Source organism: Lissotriton vulgaris, chromosome 2_1 (genome assembly GCF_964263255.1).
Source record: "Lissotriton vulgaris chromosome 2_1, aLisVul1.2, whole genome shotgun sequence".
NCBI classification, from domain to species: Eukaryota; Metazoa; Chordata; class Amphibia; order Caudata; family Salamandridae; genus Lissotriton; species Lissotriton vulgaris.
The window spans coordinates 711,697,275-711,715,250 of NC_141687.1; the positions used below are offsets into that span (position 1 = coordinate 711,697,275).

At 49.1% G+C, this 17,976-nt stretch overlaps 1 protein-coding gene across 5 annotated transcripts in view; it reads left to right on the forward strand.

Moving 5' to 3' along the window:
* The window catches only part of SBF2 (SET binding factor 2), a 2,158,806-nt gene that overhangs the window by 1,961,200 nt on the left and 179,630 nt on the right, over positions 1-17,976 (forward strand). For all 5 annotated transcript variants that reach the window (XM_086955965.1, XM_086955960.1, XM_086955962.1 and 2 more), the window contains one exon: positions 14,599-14,703. In XM_086955965.1, coding sequence (XP_086812091.1) covers positions 14,599-14,703 — 105 coding nt within the window. The remainder of the gene's footprint in view (positions 1-14,598; positions 14,704-17,976) is intronic.

The following is a 17,976-nucleotide window of genomic DNA, read 5'->3' on the forward strand; positions in this document are numbered from 1 at the left end:
TTCAATTTGCTTCACCACTATTCCTCAGGTGTTCACGAAAGTGATAACTATGGTCCCGGAACATCTTCAGAAATTGGGGATCCCATCTATCTCGTCAACTGGCATTTGAAGGCGGGTTCCCCAAAGTCAGTTGGAGACAACCTTTTAGACAGAGGTGAACTTCATGAGATTGTTGGGGTTCACAATCAACGTGCCGAAGTCACATGTGACTCCTTCGCAAAAGCTCCTTTTTCATGGATGATATCTTGGATATGGTGCAGTTCAGGCTGTCCTGCCATCATGAATCCGACATTCGGGGTATGATCCTGATGTTTCAGTTCCGCTCATAGTTCTTAGTGAGAGTGGTTCTAAAGATTGTTGGCCTCCTGCGTGTTGACTGTGACAGGTGGTATGTGTGGGCTTTGCAATGGAACCTGAAGTCTCAGTAGACCCAGCATTAAAGGAACCTATAGGATTCCATCAAGGTTTCAGAGGAGACTGCAAACGTCTTGAAGTGGTGGCTGTTTCATTACAGTGAGACCAGTGGTAAACTGCTGACCCAAGCCCACCTAGAACAGACAATGCTGACAGATGCATCGTTGCTGGCTTGGTCTCTGGTGGAAACCTGAATGGAGGTTTAATTTCAAGGAGGTACAAAGCATACTCCATCCATTGGGCGGCTGGATCTTTCTGCCACCACGAAGAACACAGGGTGAACACTTTTGTACATTGGAGTTCCCAAGACAACTCTCTGGGAGACTCATTCTGGCTATAGAGGAGCATGGGACACCTATACCACTTCATCTCCCCTCCTTCCAGACTTCCTCTTTGGGAGGATCTTCTGTTGTAGTTGCAGGAAAGGATTCAGCACCCAGGCCTGCAAAATATACACCTTCATGCTTGGAGATTTAGCCTCGTCAGTTGTCTGCATTTGATTTACCTCCTGTGCTTGTGAATGTTATCTTTGCTGCATGGTGCCCCTTTAAAACGTCTTTTTACCCCAGGTGCTGCAACATAGTGTGGTATCTGCAGCAGAGACCCGTTACAAGCTTAAATGTCAGATGTAGCATTGTTTGTTTAATCTTTGGTCCAGCAAGGACTTGCAGTAGGCACGATTGAAGGTATTTGTTAACCCTCTGCATTTTTGTGCTTACCAGACCAGCCATCACCTGTTGTGATAAGGTTTCTAAAAAATGTATTACATATTTTCTCCATAAACCATTTGTGGCGTCACAGTGGGATCTCAATTTGGTCTTGACTTTTCTCTTGTGTACTCTATTCGAGTCACAGCTGCTTGTTGCATCTTCTGACGACTATACTTCTTATAGTGATTACTTTGGTTCATTGCTCCCTTATGTGAGCTTCAAGCCCTCTTAGTTCAGATGCCCTACACCACCTTTTTTCCCAGACAAACAGGTGTTGAGGACTAGTGTGGATTTTTTGCCAAAAGTCGCCACTACTTTTCAAATTATGGAATCCATCACCATCCTGGTGATCTTTACTGCACCTCACCTCCCCCCCCCCACTCCCCGCCCACCCAAAAGATAATAGAATCTATCTTCCTGGTGGATATGCTAACTAACCTAAGATACCTCACTGCTCTCCTGCCTCCCCATTCTGGGGAATGGTCTCTCTCTCTCTCTCTCTAAGCGCCCCACTTCAGAGATATGCAGCCTGGTACCTCTGATTGTTTTCCGGCCTCCAATCCTAGGACCTTGACAAAGTCAAGAAAGGAACTGCTGGCAGCACGCAGGGTTGACGCTTATATGCGTCTCTGTTTGTCCCCTCCAGACGGAAAAGCGTCAACACGAAACCAAGCCGCACGCTACCACCTATTGGCATGCTGGAGCTCTGCTGTTCCAAGGTTTCCAGAATCACTCCGTGCCTGGGGAAATTCAAAGTTTAAGATTCTGCTGTTAAAGTATCCACCAAAAAGAGCATTATCAAAACTAAGTAATTTGTTCATTTAATTGTTTAACAGCAAAGGTGATTTTGCTTCATTCAGATTAAACAATACCTACTTAGAAAAATTAATATTTGATTAGCTCTGCAGCGGTTTTTCCAATTCTTATAAGACAACCGCAGAACAACTTAATTCACAACAGAGTCTTAAGAATGTTCCTTCGCAGCCATGTTTAATACAAAGAAATGTGGAGGATGTGCCAAAACCAAAGGCTCAACCTGACTGACTGAAAGGAGCTGTCACAGTGATCTGCCATTCGACCTTGTTTAGCTCAGGCCTAAGTATTGGATGACTTCAGCCAGCCTCTCTTCACCAGCACACTCAGACTGTGGTTCTTAAAGTAGGATCTAAATACCTCACTCGATTCCAGAATCTTGTTACAACTGTCTTTTGGTACTTCCTACAAGAGGAACTATATGTGGGTCTTGCAAGGAGCTTGGTGTCCGGAGGCTCGATTTGCAAGCCACCCGCACCATGCACAGATGAACAGCTAATGACCATCAAAGTTTATGAAGCCTACATTCCTGAAGTACCACCTGTTCTTAAAGCGCAGTGTCATAGTGTCAGTAAGGCTTGACTAAGCAGTAGGAACCATTGCAACATGCGTCCTCAATATTAAAATACCAATGATTTCCTCCCTACGGTGACCTTAACGATTAATTAATGTGATGCAAAAGTAACTGCAGTTTAGTGAACTGTCAGCTCTTTTTACTGTGCATACCACAATATACCCTGGCGACTTCTTGTCCGGTTTTACACTGGATATTAGCCTCCAGTGCTATGGATTTGTTTTTGTTAATGGGCCACTTCCTTCCTTAGTGCTGAGCTGCTGGCAAGTGGGAATTGTAGAGACATTCGTTTTATTTTTAAGTACCACAAGTATCATTCCAGCAGTGAACAGGTTACTTCCTTCTTTTAGACATGAACACCAATGGCTGAGCTGCAGACAAGTGGCAGCAGTGAGACATCCAGCCGCAATTTCAAAACATTGGTTTTTCTCCACCCTGCAGACAACAGGTCAAGTCTTTTTTTAAACCCAGAGAGACAGCTGCTGCCAAGTGGAATCTCCTCTGTTCATAATATGCTCCCAAATGTACGTGCAATATGTATTTAATCCACTTCACATTTAACTGAATGCAGTTGCTCATAAATCTGTCACTGGACTTGCAATGATGACTTCGGGTCTGTGGAATAAGTGATTAGCTTACCAGTCATACACAGAATCAGAATGTCTGCCCAGAAGAGTGAAGCATAACATCATATTGTGCTCCTGTTGTTTGCACCTCGTAGCTATTTAAAGCATTCCAAATAAACTAGAGATCACGAACTGGTTGACTGTCATATAAGATGTTACTTTTTGGGAGAAGCCAGATAGCAGGTCCACAGTGACGTTTCTCCACCAGATTCCAGACCTAAGGGGTCCAGCTGAAGAGTTCAACTCCTGGTCCATCTTGTTCCATGTGTTTACTCTCTGCTGAGTGTCCCATTATGAGACGCCATTACACCCTGGGCTGGTTCATCCCCATTTGAGGAAGACCACTCACAATTTCCTTATTCTGCCTTTCTCTCAGCCGCAGTAACCACCTTCCTTCTTCTTGATAGCCTGCATTCTCTACTACTCCTGATAGGCTAGCACATATTGCACTGATCTCATTACTAAGTTAAGTCTGCTTATTGTTTGCATCACCAAACCTTGTCTCAACGCTCACTCACAGCCTAGAGTTGTTAATCCCACCATAATCCAGGAAGACATATCAAACTAGCTGTAGTCATTGCACCATAAACAGAGCATAATTAAATTGTTCACATTTCACCACTGCTGCCTAGCCCTCCATTAAAACCCTAATACTAACATATCCTTTTTCTATCATTTGCACATCCCGTACATATTTACCCCTCTGCCAAGCTCAAGCCTCTCTTTGAGTCTTAGTTTGGTCATGATCTTTCAACTAACCTCATGCTATCGCTAATTAACCCCTCCTGGGTGACATTGATATTATCTGAAAGAAACAGGTTAGTATTAGATTCCTTACCTTAGAATATCCCCAGGCGTCAGACTGGATCCGGAAACTTTTGCGTAGTGTACCCCTGCGCGTCGGTAGGCGTCGTTTGCGGCTCCGTGTCAGTCCTCGGCGTCGTAGGCGCCAGGATGACGTGGCCGGAGTAATTAGACGGCGCCCTCGCGCGCTGACATCAGTTCTTCTTTTTTCCAGATCCGCAAAAAGTGGTACCCCTTAGTCAATTTTTGACTAAACTTTTTAGATCATTTTTGATCCTTTTCGAAGTCTAACGACTCCGACGTTGCCGGTAGGGATGCCTGGCTTTAAACCCTGCGCCGACTGCGACCGACTGATGTCGGTAACTGACCCAAACCGCCGGTGTCTTCATTGCCTGGGCCTCGACCACGACGACAAGGCATGCTCCGACTGTCGAGCCCTGACTTCTAAAGCCAGGCGGGAGCAGTCCCGCAAGCGACTCGAGCTCCGGCAGTCAGCCCCGCACCGCTCGAGGTCCCGGTCCGCGAGGAGGTCAAGGGACTGGTCGCGGGGTCGGAGCCATCATAGCTCCGGGTGTCGTCCTCGGTCTTCAAGTTCTCAGGTAAGCACAAGAAGTTGAAGAGACGTCATTGCACTTCCGACTCCCCCCGACGCTCGCGTGACGCTGCCTGCTTTATACCCGTCAATCCCTAGGCAGAACGCGACGCCGGAGGAGATCGAGGCCTTCTTCACGGCCATGAGGTCGCTCACTCCTCCGTCGGGCTCCGCGGCGCCTTCGGGCCCAGCGGCCCCGACTGGGGGTCCCAGCAGGTCGGGCGCTTCGGTCCAGACGCCGCCGGTGATTTCGGTCCCGGCGCCGCAGGCCCCCACAGGATCCGGGTCTGGATCCAGGTCGTCGCAGGTCGACCTCGCTGGCGCCGGCCCCAAGGGTGTCGCCCCCGGCGCCGACCCCGATCCCTCCCTCGATTTGGGTACGGCGCCGCTCTCGTCGCCGATGGGAGATTTCTACTTCTATGACCCGGCCCCATCCTTTGGTCCTGAGTCTCAGGAGATGGGTGGCGAGGTGGATTGGGAGGGGTCTGAGGACCCTCTGGCACAGGAGTGCCAGTCTTATCAGGACTGGACAGGTGAGGTAGGGGAGGCCAGTGGTCTGGACACCTCGCCGGACACTGGTTTTGTCTCCCCCTCCTACCGTGGCTATGGAGGAGGGGGCTGCCTATATTGTGGTACTGACGTGGACAGCCAAGGCCTTGGGCCTGGAGCTCCCCGTCGCAGCCGTGAGGACTAACCTCCTCACTGAGGTCCTTAAACCGCAGGCAAGCTCGGCCGAGCCTCTGCTGCCGTTTAATGAGGCCTTGTCTGACGTTCTTCTTCACACTTGGTCCAAGCCCGCTACAGGTCAGACTGTAGATAGGAACGCGGGCCAGACGCCACCGCCCGGCTCCGGGCGACCCCTGCTTCCTGTCCACCCATCCCACTCCCGAGAGCCTGGTCATCCAGGCCTCTAACTTCCAGACCGCATTCCCGACGGCTCCCCCTGTTCCGGAATCTAAGAGATACGAGCAATACGGGAAAAAGGTATTCTCCTCCCTGAGCTTAGGGTTGCAGTCAGTCAACACCGCGTTCCTCTTGGGCCGTTATACCCACTCTCTGTGGGACACGGTCGCGGACGTGCTGCCACAATTTCCAGCATAGGTCCAGACTAAACTCACCCAAGCCCTTGCGGAGGGTCGTGATGCAGCATGGTACTCCATCTGGTGTAGACTCGATACCACGGACTCACTGGGCAGAGCGATGGCAACGATGGTGGCGAATGTCCAGAACACCCTTATGGACATGCCGTTTGATGGCCGTCGCCTCTTTGGCGACAAGGCAGACCATGCTCTTGAGCGCTTTAAGGACTCCAGGGCTACGGTCAAGTCCTTGGGCCTCTCGGCCCCGCGCCAGCAAACGGCTGCTTTTTGCTCCTTTTGTGGCCAAGGAAGGGGCGCCTCCACACGTCCTGCTAGCCACAGGCCGCAGACTACCGTCCAGAGCTGTGGCGGACGTGGAAACCGCTGTGGCGGCGGTCTGGGACAACGGCGAGGCCAGTCCACACCCGCCCCTGCAGCATCCACTTCAAAACCTTCCTAGTCCGAGCTTTCAGGCTCATGTGACGCCAGTGGGGGGCAGGGTTCGCCATCACCACTTCCACTGGCGAACTGTCACATCGGACAGGTGGGTGCTGCAAATCTGCAAATCTTCCGAAGGGGCTTCTCCCTCCCCTTCGAGGCGACTCCTCCAGCCATGCCACCGAGAAACCACCGCGTATCGGGAAATCACTTGACACTTCTACGAGAGGAAGTTATGGCCCTCTTGGCCAAGGGGGCCATCAAGCGCGTTCCTGGGCCAGAAGTAGGGTGTGGTTGTTACTCCCACTACTTTCTGGTACCCAAGAAGGGCAAAGGGGGCCTACGCCCTATCTTGGCCCTGCGGAACGTCAACAGCTTCCTCCGGCAGGAGAAGTTCAAGATGCTAACACTAGCTCAGGTCCTAGCTGCCCTCGACCCAGGAGACTGGATGGTAGCGTTGGGCTTGCAGGATGCATATTTTCATATCCACGTCCTGCCGGCCCACCGACGTTACCTGGGGTTCACGGTAGGCCACGAGCACTTTCAGTTTACCCTGCTCCCCTTTGGCCTTACCAGCGCCCCACAGGTGTTCACGAAAGTGATGGCGGTGGTCGCAGCTCATCTGCGCAGGTTAGGCGTTTGTCTTCCCCTACCTCGGTTGTTGGAGGGCTCGTCCCAGACAGTCTTCAACCACCTCCAGACTACGGCAGACCTCCTGCACCTGCTGGGGTTCTCCATCAATGTGCCGAAGTCACACCTGTGTCCCTCTCAGAAGCTCCTCTTCATCGGAGCGGTTCTGGACTCGGCGCAGTTTCCGGTTTATCCTCCCGAACAGCGGTTTCGGGATATTCAGGCTCCGATTCTGATCTTTCAGCCGTTATCCCGAGTCTCAGTCAGGTTGACGCTGCGGCTTCTGGGGCTGATGGCCTCCTGCATCCTTCTGGTGCATCACGCCAGGTGGCAGATGCGGGCTCTGCAGTGGGACCTGAAGTTTCAGTGGGCCCAGCATCAGGGCAACCTGCCCGACCATGTCTTGATCTCGGAGGGCACTGCAAGACAGTTGCAGTGGGGGCTCACGGACCGCGATTGGGTCAGCGGCAGATCCCTCTCCCTACCCCAACCGGAGCACGTAGTTGTGACGGACGTGTCCCTCCAGGGCTGGGGAGGCCACATGGGAGAGGCGGAGATCAGAGGCCTCTGGTCTCTGGCGGAGTCCCGGCTCCATATCAACCTTCTGGAGCTGCGGGCGATCCAGCTTGCACTGAAGGCATTCCTCCCCTCTGTCCGGGGGAGTGTAGTGCAGGTGTTCACGGACAACATCACCGCCATGTGGTACTGCAACAAACAGGGCGGGGTGGGGTCGTGGACCCTGTGCCAGGAGGCTCTGCGCCTCTGGCAGTGGCTGGAACATCAGGGCGTGACCCTGGTGGTTCAACACCTGGCAGGTTCTCAGAACGCCAGGGCGGACAAACTCAGCCGTCGGTGCATGATGGATCACGAATGGCGTCTGAACTCAGACGTGTCGCAAGGTCTCTTTCAGCAGTGGGGAGAGCCTTGGTTAGATCTATTCGCCACAAAGAGAACGCACAATGTCATCAGTTCTGTGCGTTGGAATTTCCAAGGCGGCACTTGCTCTGAGACTCTTTTCGTCGCAAGTGGAGCTGCAGTCTGTTGTACACCTTTCTGCTTATACCACTACTGCCCAGAGTGCTGAAGAAGATCAGGTGCGACCGGGCCCAAGTCATCCTTGTGGCTCCGGACTGGGCACGAAGGTTTTGGTATCCCGAGCTACTCAGCATGTCTGTCGATTCCCCCGATTCATCTGCCTCTTCAGGAGGACCTTCTGTCGCAGCAGCAGGGGACGGTCCTCCACCCAAACCTGTCCAGCCTCCACCTCCATGTGTGGAGATTGAGCGGCGACAGTTGAGGACATTTGACTTGCCTCCTGAAGTCTGTGATGTGATTCTGGCAGGCAGGCGTCCCTCCACAAATTCGGTATACACCTGCAGGTGGAACAAATTTGTGGCATGGTGCTCTCTCTGTCCCACTTTCAGAGCTTCTCCTCTTCATTCTTTCTCTTGCCCAGCAGGGCTCTACTCTGGGCACTCTTAAGTGCTACCTCTCTGCCATTTCTGCCTTCTTGAGACTTCCTGGTCAGCCTTCTCTTTTCAAGTCCCATGTTGTAAATAGATTCTTGAAGGGCATCACACACATGTTTCCTCATGTTCCTTTCATGATGCCTCAGTGGGACTTGAACCTTGTTCTAACCTATCTGATGTGTGCTCCTTTTGAGCCACTTCACAATTGCCCTCTTCGTCTTCTGACTCTTAAGACTGCATTCCTGGTTGCCCTCACCTCTGCCAGGAGAGTGAGTGAGCTCCAGGCTCTATCTTCTAAGCCTCCTTTCCTTTCTGTCCATCTGGACAAAGTTGTTTTAAGAACGCGTCCTTATTTCCTGCCTAAGGTGGTTACAGTCTTTCACACCGTGCAGTCCATCACATTGCCCACCTTCTTTCCACCTCCGCATCCCTCGAAAGAGGAAGAGAGGCTCCACCGTCTGGACCCAAAACGTGCGGTCTCCTTCTACCTTGATCGCACACACCAGTTCCGGGTGGATGACCAGCTCTTTGTTGGTTACGTGGGCGCGAAGAAGGGACGGGCTGCGCACAAACGTACCATCTCTCGGTGGGTCGTGTTGTGCATCAATGTCTGTTACTCCTTGGCTAGAAAGGAGCCTCCTGTTGGGCTGAGGGCCCATTCCACATGGGCCACGGCGGCTGCTACTGCCCTGGGTCGGGGAGTCCCCTTGCAGGACATCTGTCAGGCAGCTACGTGGGCCTCGCTGCACACGTTTGCTAGACACTACTGCCTGGACAGCCAAGTCCAGAGAGATGGCTTTTTCGGCCATTTCTTTCTCCAGGACTTTCTGGTGTGATCTTGGTTCGCAGACCCACCACCGGGGTTGGTATTTCATGGGTATCTATTCTAAGGTAAGGAATCTAACACTAACCTGTTTCTTTCAGATGCACACATTACTTACCTTTGGTAACAATATATCTGTAAGAAACAGTAGTTAGTGTTAGATTCCTTACTGCCCCACCCATCCTCCCCATTCTGCGAACCGATATCTAGGGTTAAGGACATCCCTTTCAGCGCCCTAGTTTCATGGCACCAGTGTCGGTCTCTGTCATGGCTCTGCGTTCCTGGCGCGGAAAGCTATGTTCAAGAACTGACGTCAGCGCGCGAGGGCAGCTTCTAAGTACTCCGACGACGTCATCCCGGCAACCACGACGCCGACAAGGGACGCAGAGCCGCAGACGACGCATACCGACGCGCAGGGGTACTACTACGCAAAACTTTCCGGATCCAGTCTGACACCTGGGGATATTCTAAGATAAGGAATCTAACACTAACTACTGTTTTTTACAGATATATTGTTACCGAAGGAAAGTAACTTGTGCTTTTAGTTGATTGTTTAACATTTGGCACCTCTTTCTATTAACTATTGTCTCGTGTGGGTTCGTCAGGTGGTAACGCACAGATTTTTCCTCTGAAGTCGTTCCCTTTTCCCCACACCCGCTCCCACTTCTTGGGGCACCCTCTATGTACATACACTAACTTCTCTACCACCATGGCCCCATCCATATCATTGCACCATTCCCTGTATGCCGGAATATTCTGCGCTCCCCAGTTTTTGGCAATGTTGCGTTTGGCTATTGTCATGCCTAGTGTCGCCCAGTCTTGGGCCGCATGATTGAGATCTGTCCCTTCCCATATATTCAGGAGACATCGCCACTTCTCGCGGAGATTCTAGTGCTTCCTGCCAGTCCGTCTCATCTAGGTCCCCAATATCGGCCTGCCATTTGTCACTGAGATTCTGTGTAGGGTCTGGTTGATTATTGATGATCTTGCGGTAAGTTAGGGAAATGGCTTTTTTATCCATATATTCTGTTAGGAGTCTATTCTCCAATGGGAGGCAACTGGAAGGATAGTACTTGGTGGGGTGGGGCCTTTAGTGCATGTCTGATCTGCAAGTAGTGGAACATTTCTGTCGGTGCCATCTCGTACTGGTCTTGGAGCTGAGCAAACGTAACAACTTCTCCCTAAATCCATAGATCCCCCACCCTTGAGGTTCCTTTTGAGTCCCATTGCTTAAAGCCTTTGCTGCTGCTTAGTTTACCCAATCTTTCCTCCTCCCAGAGTGGGGTTGATTGTATTATAGCCTTATCCCAGCCCAAGTTAGAAGCACTTATATTTGGACTGTATGCGTGGTAGGTCCCATAAGGTCTGTCTTTCGAGTTTTGTTGTACAGTGCCCTCATAATTCCTTTCTCTCCCATGGCATGTCTATCCATTCGGAATGCAGGTTCAGTTTAAGGAGAGTGAAGCCACTGGTTGAGCACGACCTGCATGGAGGCCCAGTAGTATGTCTGTATGTTCGGAAGTGCAATGCCGCCATCGCACCACCCTTTAACCAGTTTCTTCATGGCTGTGTGGGCTGGCTTTCCGTCCCAGGGGAGGTTGTTTACTTACGCTTCTATTGATTTGAAGTATGATGGGGGAACTGAAAATTGGGTATTTTGCATGGCATAAAGAAATCTGGGGAGTTCCATCATCTTAAAGAGTGCAGCTCTACCCAATAGCGTCAATGGTAGCGATTGCCAGTGCTTAGTATCTCAACGTAATCTTCTCAGGGGTTCTCTGAGGTTTTTATCCATAAAATTATCTGGATTTGGTGTAATGTGAATCCGTAAGTATTTGAAGCCCTCCTCTACCACTCTTACCGCGCATCCCCCCGGCAGCGCCGGCGGGGTCACTCAGGACATATAGGATTGACCTATCCAATCAATGATGTACCAAGAGTATCTTCCGTATGTCTCGCAAATATCTAAAAGTATATTTAGTGAACGTCTTGGGGGTGCCATGTACAGCATGACATCACCCGCATATAAGGATATAAGGTCTTCCCATCCCTCTGTCCACCAGCGCCTACGGTTGATCGTGTCTCTTCTTATCCAGGCTACCAGTGGTTCCAGGACAAGGGTGAAGAGGAGCGGTGATAGGACAACCCTGCCTTGTTCAGAGCCAGGGTAAAGTCCCCAGAGATTTGTCCGTTTGCTTCTACTTGGGCAAGCAGTTTTGTGTATAATAGCCGTATCCAAGTGCAAAATTTGGTCCCAAAACCCATATTTTTTTTTAATTATTTTTTTATTAACAATGCTCATGAGACCATACAGTACAAAACCGTGTCTACATACCACATTGGGAGATATCACACATGTTATCAGGAAAATAATCATCCGGGAACCACAGGGACAATCCGCCATCCCCATTACTACGACTCCTCGATCAGTGCACCAGTTTCTCTGTATTTCCGTCAGTACACCCCCTACTTTTGTATACAGTTTCTTCGGCCCTTTGGCACCAGTCGAGATCACGCTTCCATTCCTCCCACTGCGGGGGCGCCTGCATCCCTCAACCCCCAGCAATATTTTGTTTAGCTATTCCTGCAGCCAGGGCAACCATATTTCCACATACCTCGACCAATCAGTGTCCCCTTTAATCAACAATAAATGTCACTTTGGCTCCATCTGGACCGTATCCCCCACTACCCTAGACATGGTGTCCGTGACCTTCGTCTAGAAGGGAATGATCTCCAGACCCTCCCAAAGGATATGAAAGAAGGTGCCCTCCTGTTGACAACCCCTTACAAAGGGCACCATCTGGCTCCTTCCCCAGGCATAAAGGTGTGTATGAAGGTAGTAGGTACGGTGAAGGATTTTAAGCTGTACCAGCCTGAATCTGGAACGGATTGCAATCTCTCTGGGACCCTGCAGCGCGTCCTGCCAGTCTTCATCGTCTATACTCCCAAGGTCTTTGGCCCATGCTTCTCTAAGTTTGACCAAGGGATCAGGTATATTGTTTATTAATTTGCGATAAATAGTTGATGTAGGTTTCTCCGCTATGGGGTCAAGCAACAACCTATCTTCGATCGGGGAATTTTCCGGGATGGATCTCGGTATATGGGATCGTAGGGCTTGCAGGAGTCGTATGTGATGATATCTCTGTGAGTGGTGTAAGTTGTATTCCTTTTGGAGGTACTCAAAGGGCCGGGGAGAATCCCCTTTCACGACATCCCCTCAATAATCAATGCCGATCAGCTGCCACCCCTTGAACCCCGTCAGAGCGGTCACCTCTCGCAGTTGCTCACCCTGCCCCAGTGGTGTTCTCCCAGTCAATGTGCCTGCCCAGCCTAGAAGTGTATTAGCCTCTCTCCAACACTGTAGCACTACCTTAGTGTGCTCAGGCCATGCCGTCTGCAGTCTCCGGGCATAAAGAAGAGGTTCACAATTGCCCCTCGGCATAACCATTCTATCCACCCTGTAGGCAGGTTCACTACTATCTGTATACACCCAGTCATTGATCACCTGAAGCTGTGAGGCCCCGTAATATAGTTTACCATCTGGGAGCGCCAGCCCTCCATCGTATACTCCCAGGTGAACCCCATATGTTTAAGGACGGCGAAGAGGAAAGGCCACTCGACCGTATCAAAGGCCATGCATGCGTCAAGAGATAGGATATTGGCATCTTCCTGGATGGTATCCTTGCGAGCTCTCACACCACGTAGGCGTCTCAAATTGAGTGCCGTCTTTCCACCCGGCATAAATCCTAATTGATCTGGATGTACTTGTTTCGCAAGGTGAGGCGTCAGCCTGGTGGGCCAACCCTTTGGCCAATATTTTGATCTCTGCGGCGAGCAGTGATATGGGTCGATAGGATGAGCAATCTTGGGTCGGTTTCCCCGGTTTATGGATGGCCACTATTGTCGCCATATGCTGGTCTTTGGAGAGTTCTCCTTCCTCCAAGCTGGCTTTGTACATATGCAATAAATGCAGTGTGAGTGTAGTTGCTGCTTTTTGTATAGTTTGATAGGGATGCCATTCGGTCTCAGGGCCTCCCTGATTGTATGTTACCTATGGCGAAAGCTAATTCCACTGATGTGAGGTCTGTTTCTAGTGATTGGGTTTCAGCTATTGTGAGCATGGAGACCTGGATATCTTTGAGGAATGTTGGCGCTTCCTCTGGGGTTGCTGTGGTTGCCGGGGCATAGATCTTCTTGTAGTAGAGTGCAAGTGTATTCACTATCTTTTACGGGTCTGTTATAGTTTCTCCAGTGTCAAATCGGAGCTGCGCCACTCAAGGGTCAGCACGCTCTGACAGTAAGCCACCTGGAAATCTATCCTTATCAGGCACTACTGCATACATTGTCTAGTCTTCAATGATGGTCATTTTGCCTGCATACTCAGATAGTGGCTCTTGTGTAAGTCCACTCCACAGACCAACCTCCTCAGAGGGGGCATTGATTTGGGACTGATTCACAAAGTGAGCAATCTGCAGTTAGAAGTATCCCTCAGAAGAATCAGTTACCACTAATAGCGCTGTTTCTGGTGGGTACTCTATCTTACCTCCGACTCCCTACCACCCGCATGGCTCCACATTCTGTGGAGTGGACTTTCTGGATTATTAGGGTCCCAAGTTATTTTTTTGCATGCTGCCACTGCAAACTCAATCGTTTCAGCTATGCTCCGTGTCTGAGTGATGGCAAACAATAGGAGGCTAATGTCATGTGTTTTTCTTTCATTTAAAAACCTAACTAGTAAAGCAGCGTTAACAGTGAATGATTTTTAAATGAAAACATTTTTAAGCCAGAAAATGGTGGTCACTTTTATCTGGTGGCGTATTTTCTTTTAATTTCTGTGGCATGGGCTTGTAACAAAAATTATAAAAATATAACAACAATAAAAATATACCATTGTGGTAGCTTGCCAAATTCAGAGCTATTTTCATTTGTCAATTTTTGTTTTAATAGAAAACGTAGTAGCTTATTTTTCCAATTTTGTAGGTGTTTTTTTGAGACTGATACTCCTTAAACAAAGCTTCAGTTGTTTGCATGACACAAGTTCCTTCTTTCTTGTATATAATTGTATAGAGCCTTTAAGGTTTGGCTAGGCTTGCAGTTAAAATCTAGGTTAACAGAGCTTGTAAAAAGAGCGAATTAAGGAAGTGCTGTGCTTTCAACTAATGTTCATTTTTGCTGAGGACATGATATGCTTATAAGGTAAAATGTTTTTGTACTTGACAAACAAGTATAAACGGGAATTGCATGTTGCCATATGTGTGATATGGGCCTCACTTGACAAATGTCCTTCTATTGCTCTTTTTTCCCTTCTTTCTTTATGGGATGCAAGAGCGTATTTAATGGAAATTGTATCCGTTTGCTACCAAACCGAATACATGCTATTGTATTTTTAGTCTAGACCAAATATGTTAATTTAATTCATTACCATTTATTGAACTGCCCTGTCTACATTTTTAAGATAATCAACATTGCTTTTAGCACCGTTCAGTTATAATATCACTGCCTGGACTGGATATAAATATTGGTGTTTTTTTTCTGTAACAGCAATGTTAAGGCTAATAATTATTTAACTGAGATGCTTGAATTGGAAGATTTTTCCAAGTAGATTGAATTTGTTTCTTTACTGCAGGAAATTGAAAGATTGGAGAACAAATTAAGTCAGACCCCTGAGAGGTGGCAACAATTGTTGGAAAGAGTAAAAGTTAATCTTCAGGAAGACTCCAGGCTTGATAATGTAAGTTACAAAAACACCCTTTAAATGTGTGTTTCGAAAGCAGAGAACACTTTTTCAGAACCAGGTTCGATTGAACAATTTTTCTGGTTGTCTCTCTTTTTAGGTGTTGCCTGAGACAGCACATGCAATGTTTCTTGCAACACTTTTTGCAGCTTAGAGTGGCCCTAGCGATCGCCCATTGCTTGCCATTATCACCACTCTCATTTGCTTGCTTTCCTTTGGCCAGCGCATGCCGGCTTCATGTTCTCTTCTTCTGTTTGACCTTCTCCTGTAGTATGGTCCAAGTATTTGTGTCCTTCCACTTCTTGTCTTGTATGAGCTAAATTGATCTCTTTGAAACCCCCTGGTGATTGCATGTGTTTACGACATGTCTACCTCATGTGCGCACCCCTCCATGTCTCATGTAAATGTAGTGTAAATGTAAATGTAAATGTATAGGCATTTATATAGCGCACTACTTACCCGGAGGGTCCCAAGGCGCTTCGACCGCTGCGAAACCCTTCCTGGCTTCCCTGAGAGATGGTCCCTTAATGGGTATCTCCAGGGTGAGACCAGGCATCCCCGGCGGTCTGGTGGGGCCGTTAGTGAAGATGAGGCAAGCTAATGCCCAGAGTTGCCGAGTGTGATCGCTGATCGGAGTGGGCACCGAGGCGAGAGAATTATCGAGTCCGCTGACCCTGGTCCAGAAACCTGCCGCGCCGGGAATCGAACCCTGGTCCCGGGCCGTCCTCTGCTCTCGGGTCTGCCGCCTCTAACCAGTGAGCCACACTACTCACTGTTTCATCCATATGCTTCAGAAATGTACATGGTGCGGTTCTGCCTTTCGGTTGCTTGCCTTCAACCTCCTCCCATACTGCTTCGCTCCATGTTGTTTGCCATGCTCTGTGTTGTTGCTTGCAAGACCCACCCTCCCCGCTCAGTGTTGTTGCTTGCCCCACCCACCCTCCCCGCTCAGTGTTGTTGCTTGCCCCACCCACCCTCCCCGCTCAGTGTTGTTGCTTTCCCCACCTACCTTCCCTGCTCAGTGTTTGCATGCTCAGTGTTATTGCTTGCCCCACGCACCCGCCCTGCTCAGTGTTATTGCTCGCCCCACCCACCCGCCCTGCTCAGTGTTATTGCTTGCATGCTTTGTGTTGTTGCTTGCCCCACCCACCCGCCCTGCTCAGTGTTATTGCTTGCATGCTCAGTGTTATTGCTCACACCCGCCCTGCTCAGTGTTGTTGCTTGCTCCGCCCACCCTCCCCGCTCAGTGTTATTGCCTGCAAGCTCTGTGTTGATGCTTGCCCCGCCCTCCCTCCTTGCTCCGTGTTGTTGCTTGCCCCCGCCTTGCACTGTCGCTTGCCCCCGCCCTCCCTCCATGCTCTATGTTCTTGCTTGCCCCCGCCCTACCTCCCTGCTGTTGCTTGCCCCCGCCCTCCCTCCCTGCTGTTGCTTGCCCCCGCCCTCCCTCCCTGCTGTTGCTTGCCCCCGCCCTCCCTCCCTGCTGTTGCTTGCCCCCGCCCTCCCTCCCTGCTGTTGCTTGCCCCGCCCTCCCTCCTTGCTGGTGCTTGCCCCCTGCCCTCCCTCCCTGCTCCGTGTTGTTGCTTGCCCCACCCTCCCTTCCTGCTCCGTGTTGTTTCTTGCCCCCACCTTCCCTCCTTGCTATGTAATGTTTCTTGCCCTCAACATCCCTCCCCATTCCATGTTGTCGCTTACCCCCTTCCTCTCCATGTTGTTACTTGTAAACCCTCCCTCCCGCCCACTCCATGTTGCTGCTTGCCTCATCCTCCCTCCCCGCCAGCTCAGTGTTGTTGCTTCCTCCCGCCTGCCCCACTCCCTGTTGTTGCTTGACTTTACTCTCCCTTGCTGTGTTGTTGCTTGCATGCTCTGTACTGTTGTTTGACCCTCCCTACCTCTCATCCCTCTCTATAATCTGTCCATAATGACCCATTGGCTCTGCCTCTGCTTATTTTCTAGTGAACTGTTGAATTCTGATCTTATTATTTAGTAGACAGTGGATCTAATCTGGTGTCAGGAAAACCAAATGCATGATCAATTTTCAGGAAAGCCTTTTACTCACATACATTATTTCTATTCATATGATTGCATGTAAATTTAGTTTATCTGGATATATGACATGGCTTTCTCCCTCAGGGATATAAGGCTCTTTTCTTTTGTGTGTTTTTGTAATGGTATGTTACTTTTCTCTGAAATATTCCAGTTTAAATATAGTGCTACTTGGCTATAATAATACACAGCACTGATTATTTGCACATTATGAAATTGCACAAAACAACATTTTAGTGCAGATTAGCACTCAAAATAATAAATATAGAGATGATGTTGTATGACAATAGCATAGAAAAGAGATCCATTCATGAGGAATGCTTACTCCAAAACATTAAGATATTAGTGAATAATTGTTTATGTATAAGTACTCTCTAAGACACTAAATACAGTATCCTCCACTGTTCATGAGCAGAACAAGGAAACCTATCCTTGGTGGGCTAGTTGTTTTTGAAATCCTATAGAATGTTTATATATTTGAAGAACTACTATTACACCTTAAAGGACTGTGGGTATTTAACGTTGTAAATCATTTGTTGTCCCAGCATAAAGTGTAGGGAAGAACAGAGGGTGGCATTATCAATTTACTACACTTATAGTCTTTTGTATTAGCCGAGTATACAAAACGATAAGTATGTAATGCTACCTACTATGGTGCAATGCGCCTTATCGCAGCCTCTCACTTAATGCGTGATATGGTGACTTCCTGTTTAAATATCATAGGCAGCTTCCTCCTATAGGACAAGTCTTAATAGTATTGTATATTCATTTTTATTCAGGGACTCTGGCTCAAACATGACACGTGGCTTAATGAAAAATAATTTCATCCTGACCGAATCTAATTCCATTTCTGATGGATACTTTTAACTGCAGATTCCTCTCCGTTAGAATATTCCCCAGGCACCTGACTTGATCTGGACGTTTTAATACCAGTACATCTGTGCAACTCTGCATTGGACTCGTTCAGCCCAGGGAATGACAGAGCATAACAACAAAGAAGCACCACTCCTGCACTTCAGCGTCAGTTCCAATGTTTCCATGCCTTCAATCATGGGCCCACTTCCTTTTTTCATTTGTTGATGATTTTCTCACAAATTGAATTTCAGTGTGCAAGCGAACTATGTCCCTACCGAAGACTAAAGGGTTTGTACCATGCTATTTCTTTTGGCAACAGATGGCAATTTCTGATGGTATAACAGGTGCCTTTGGTGTTTGGGATTGATGCCG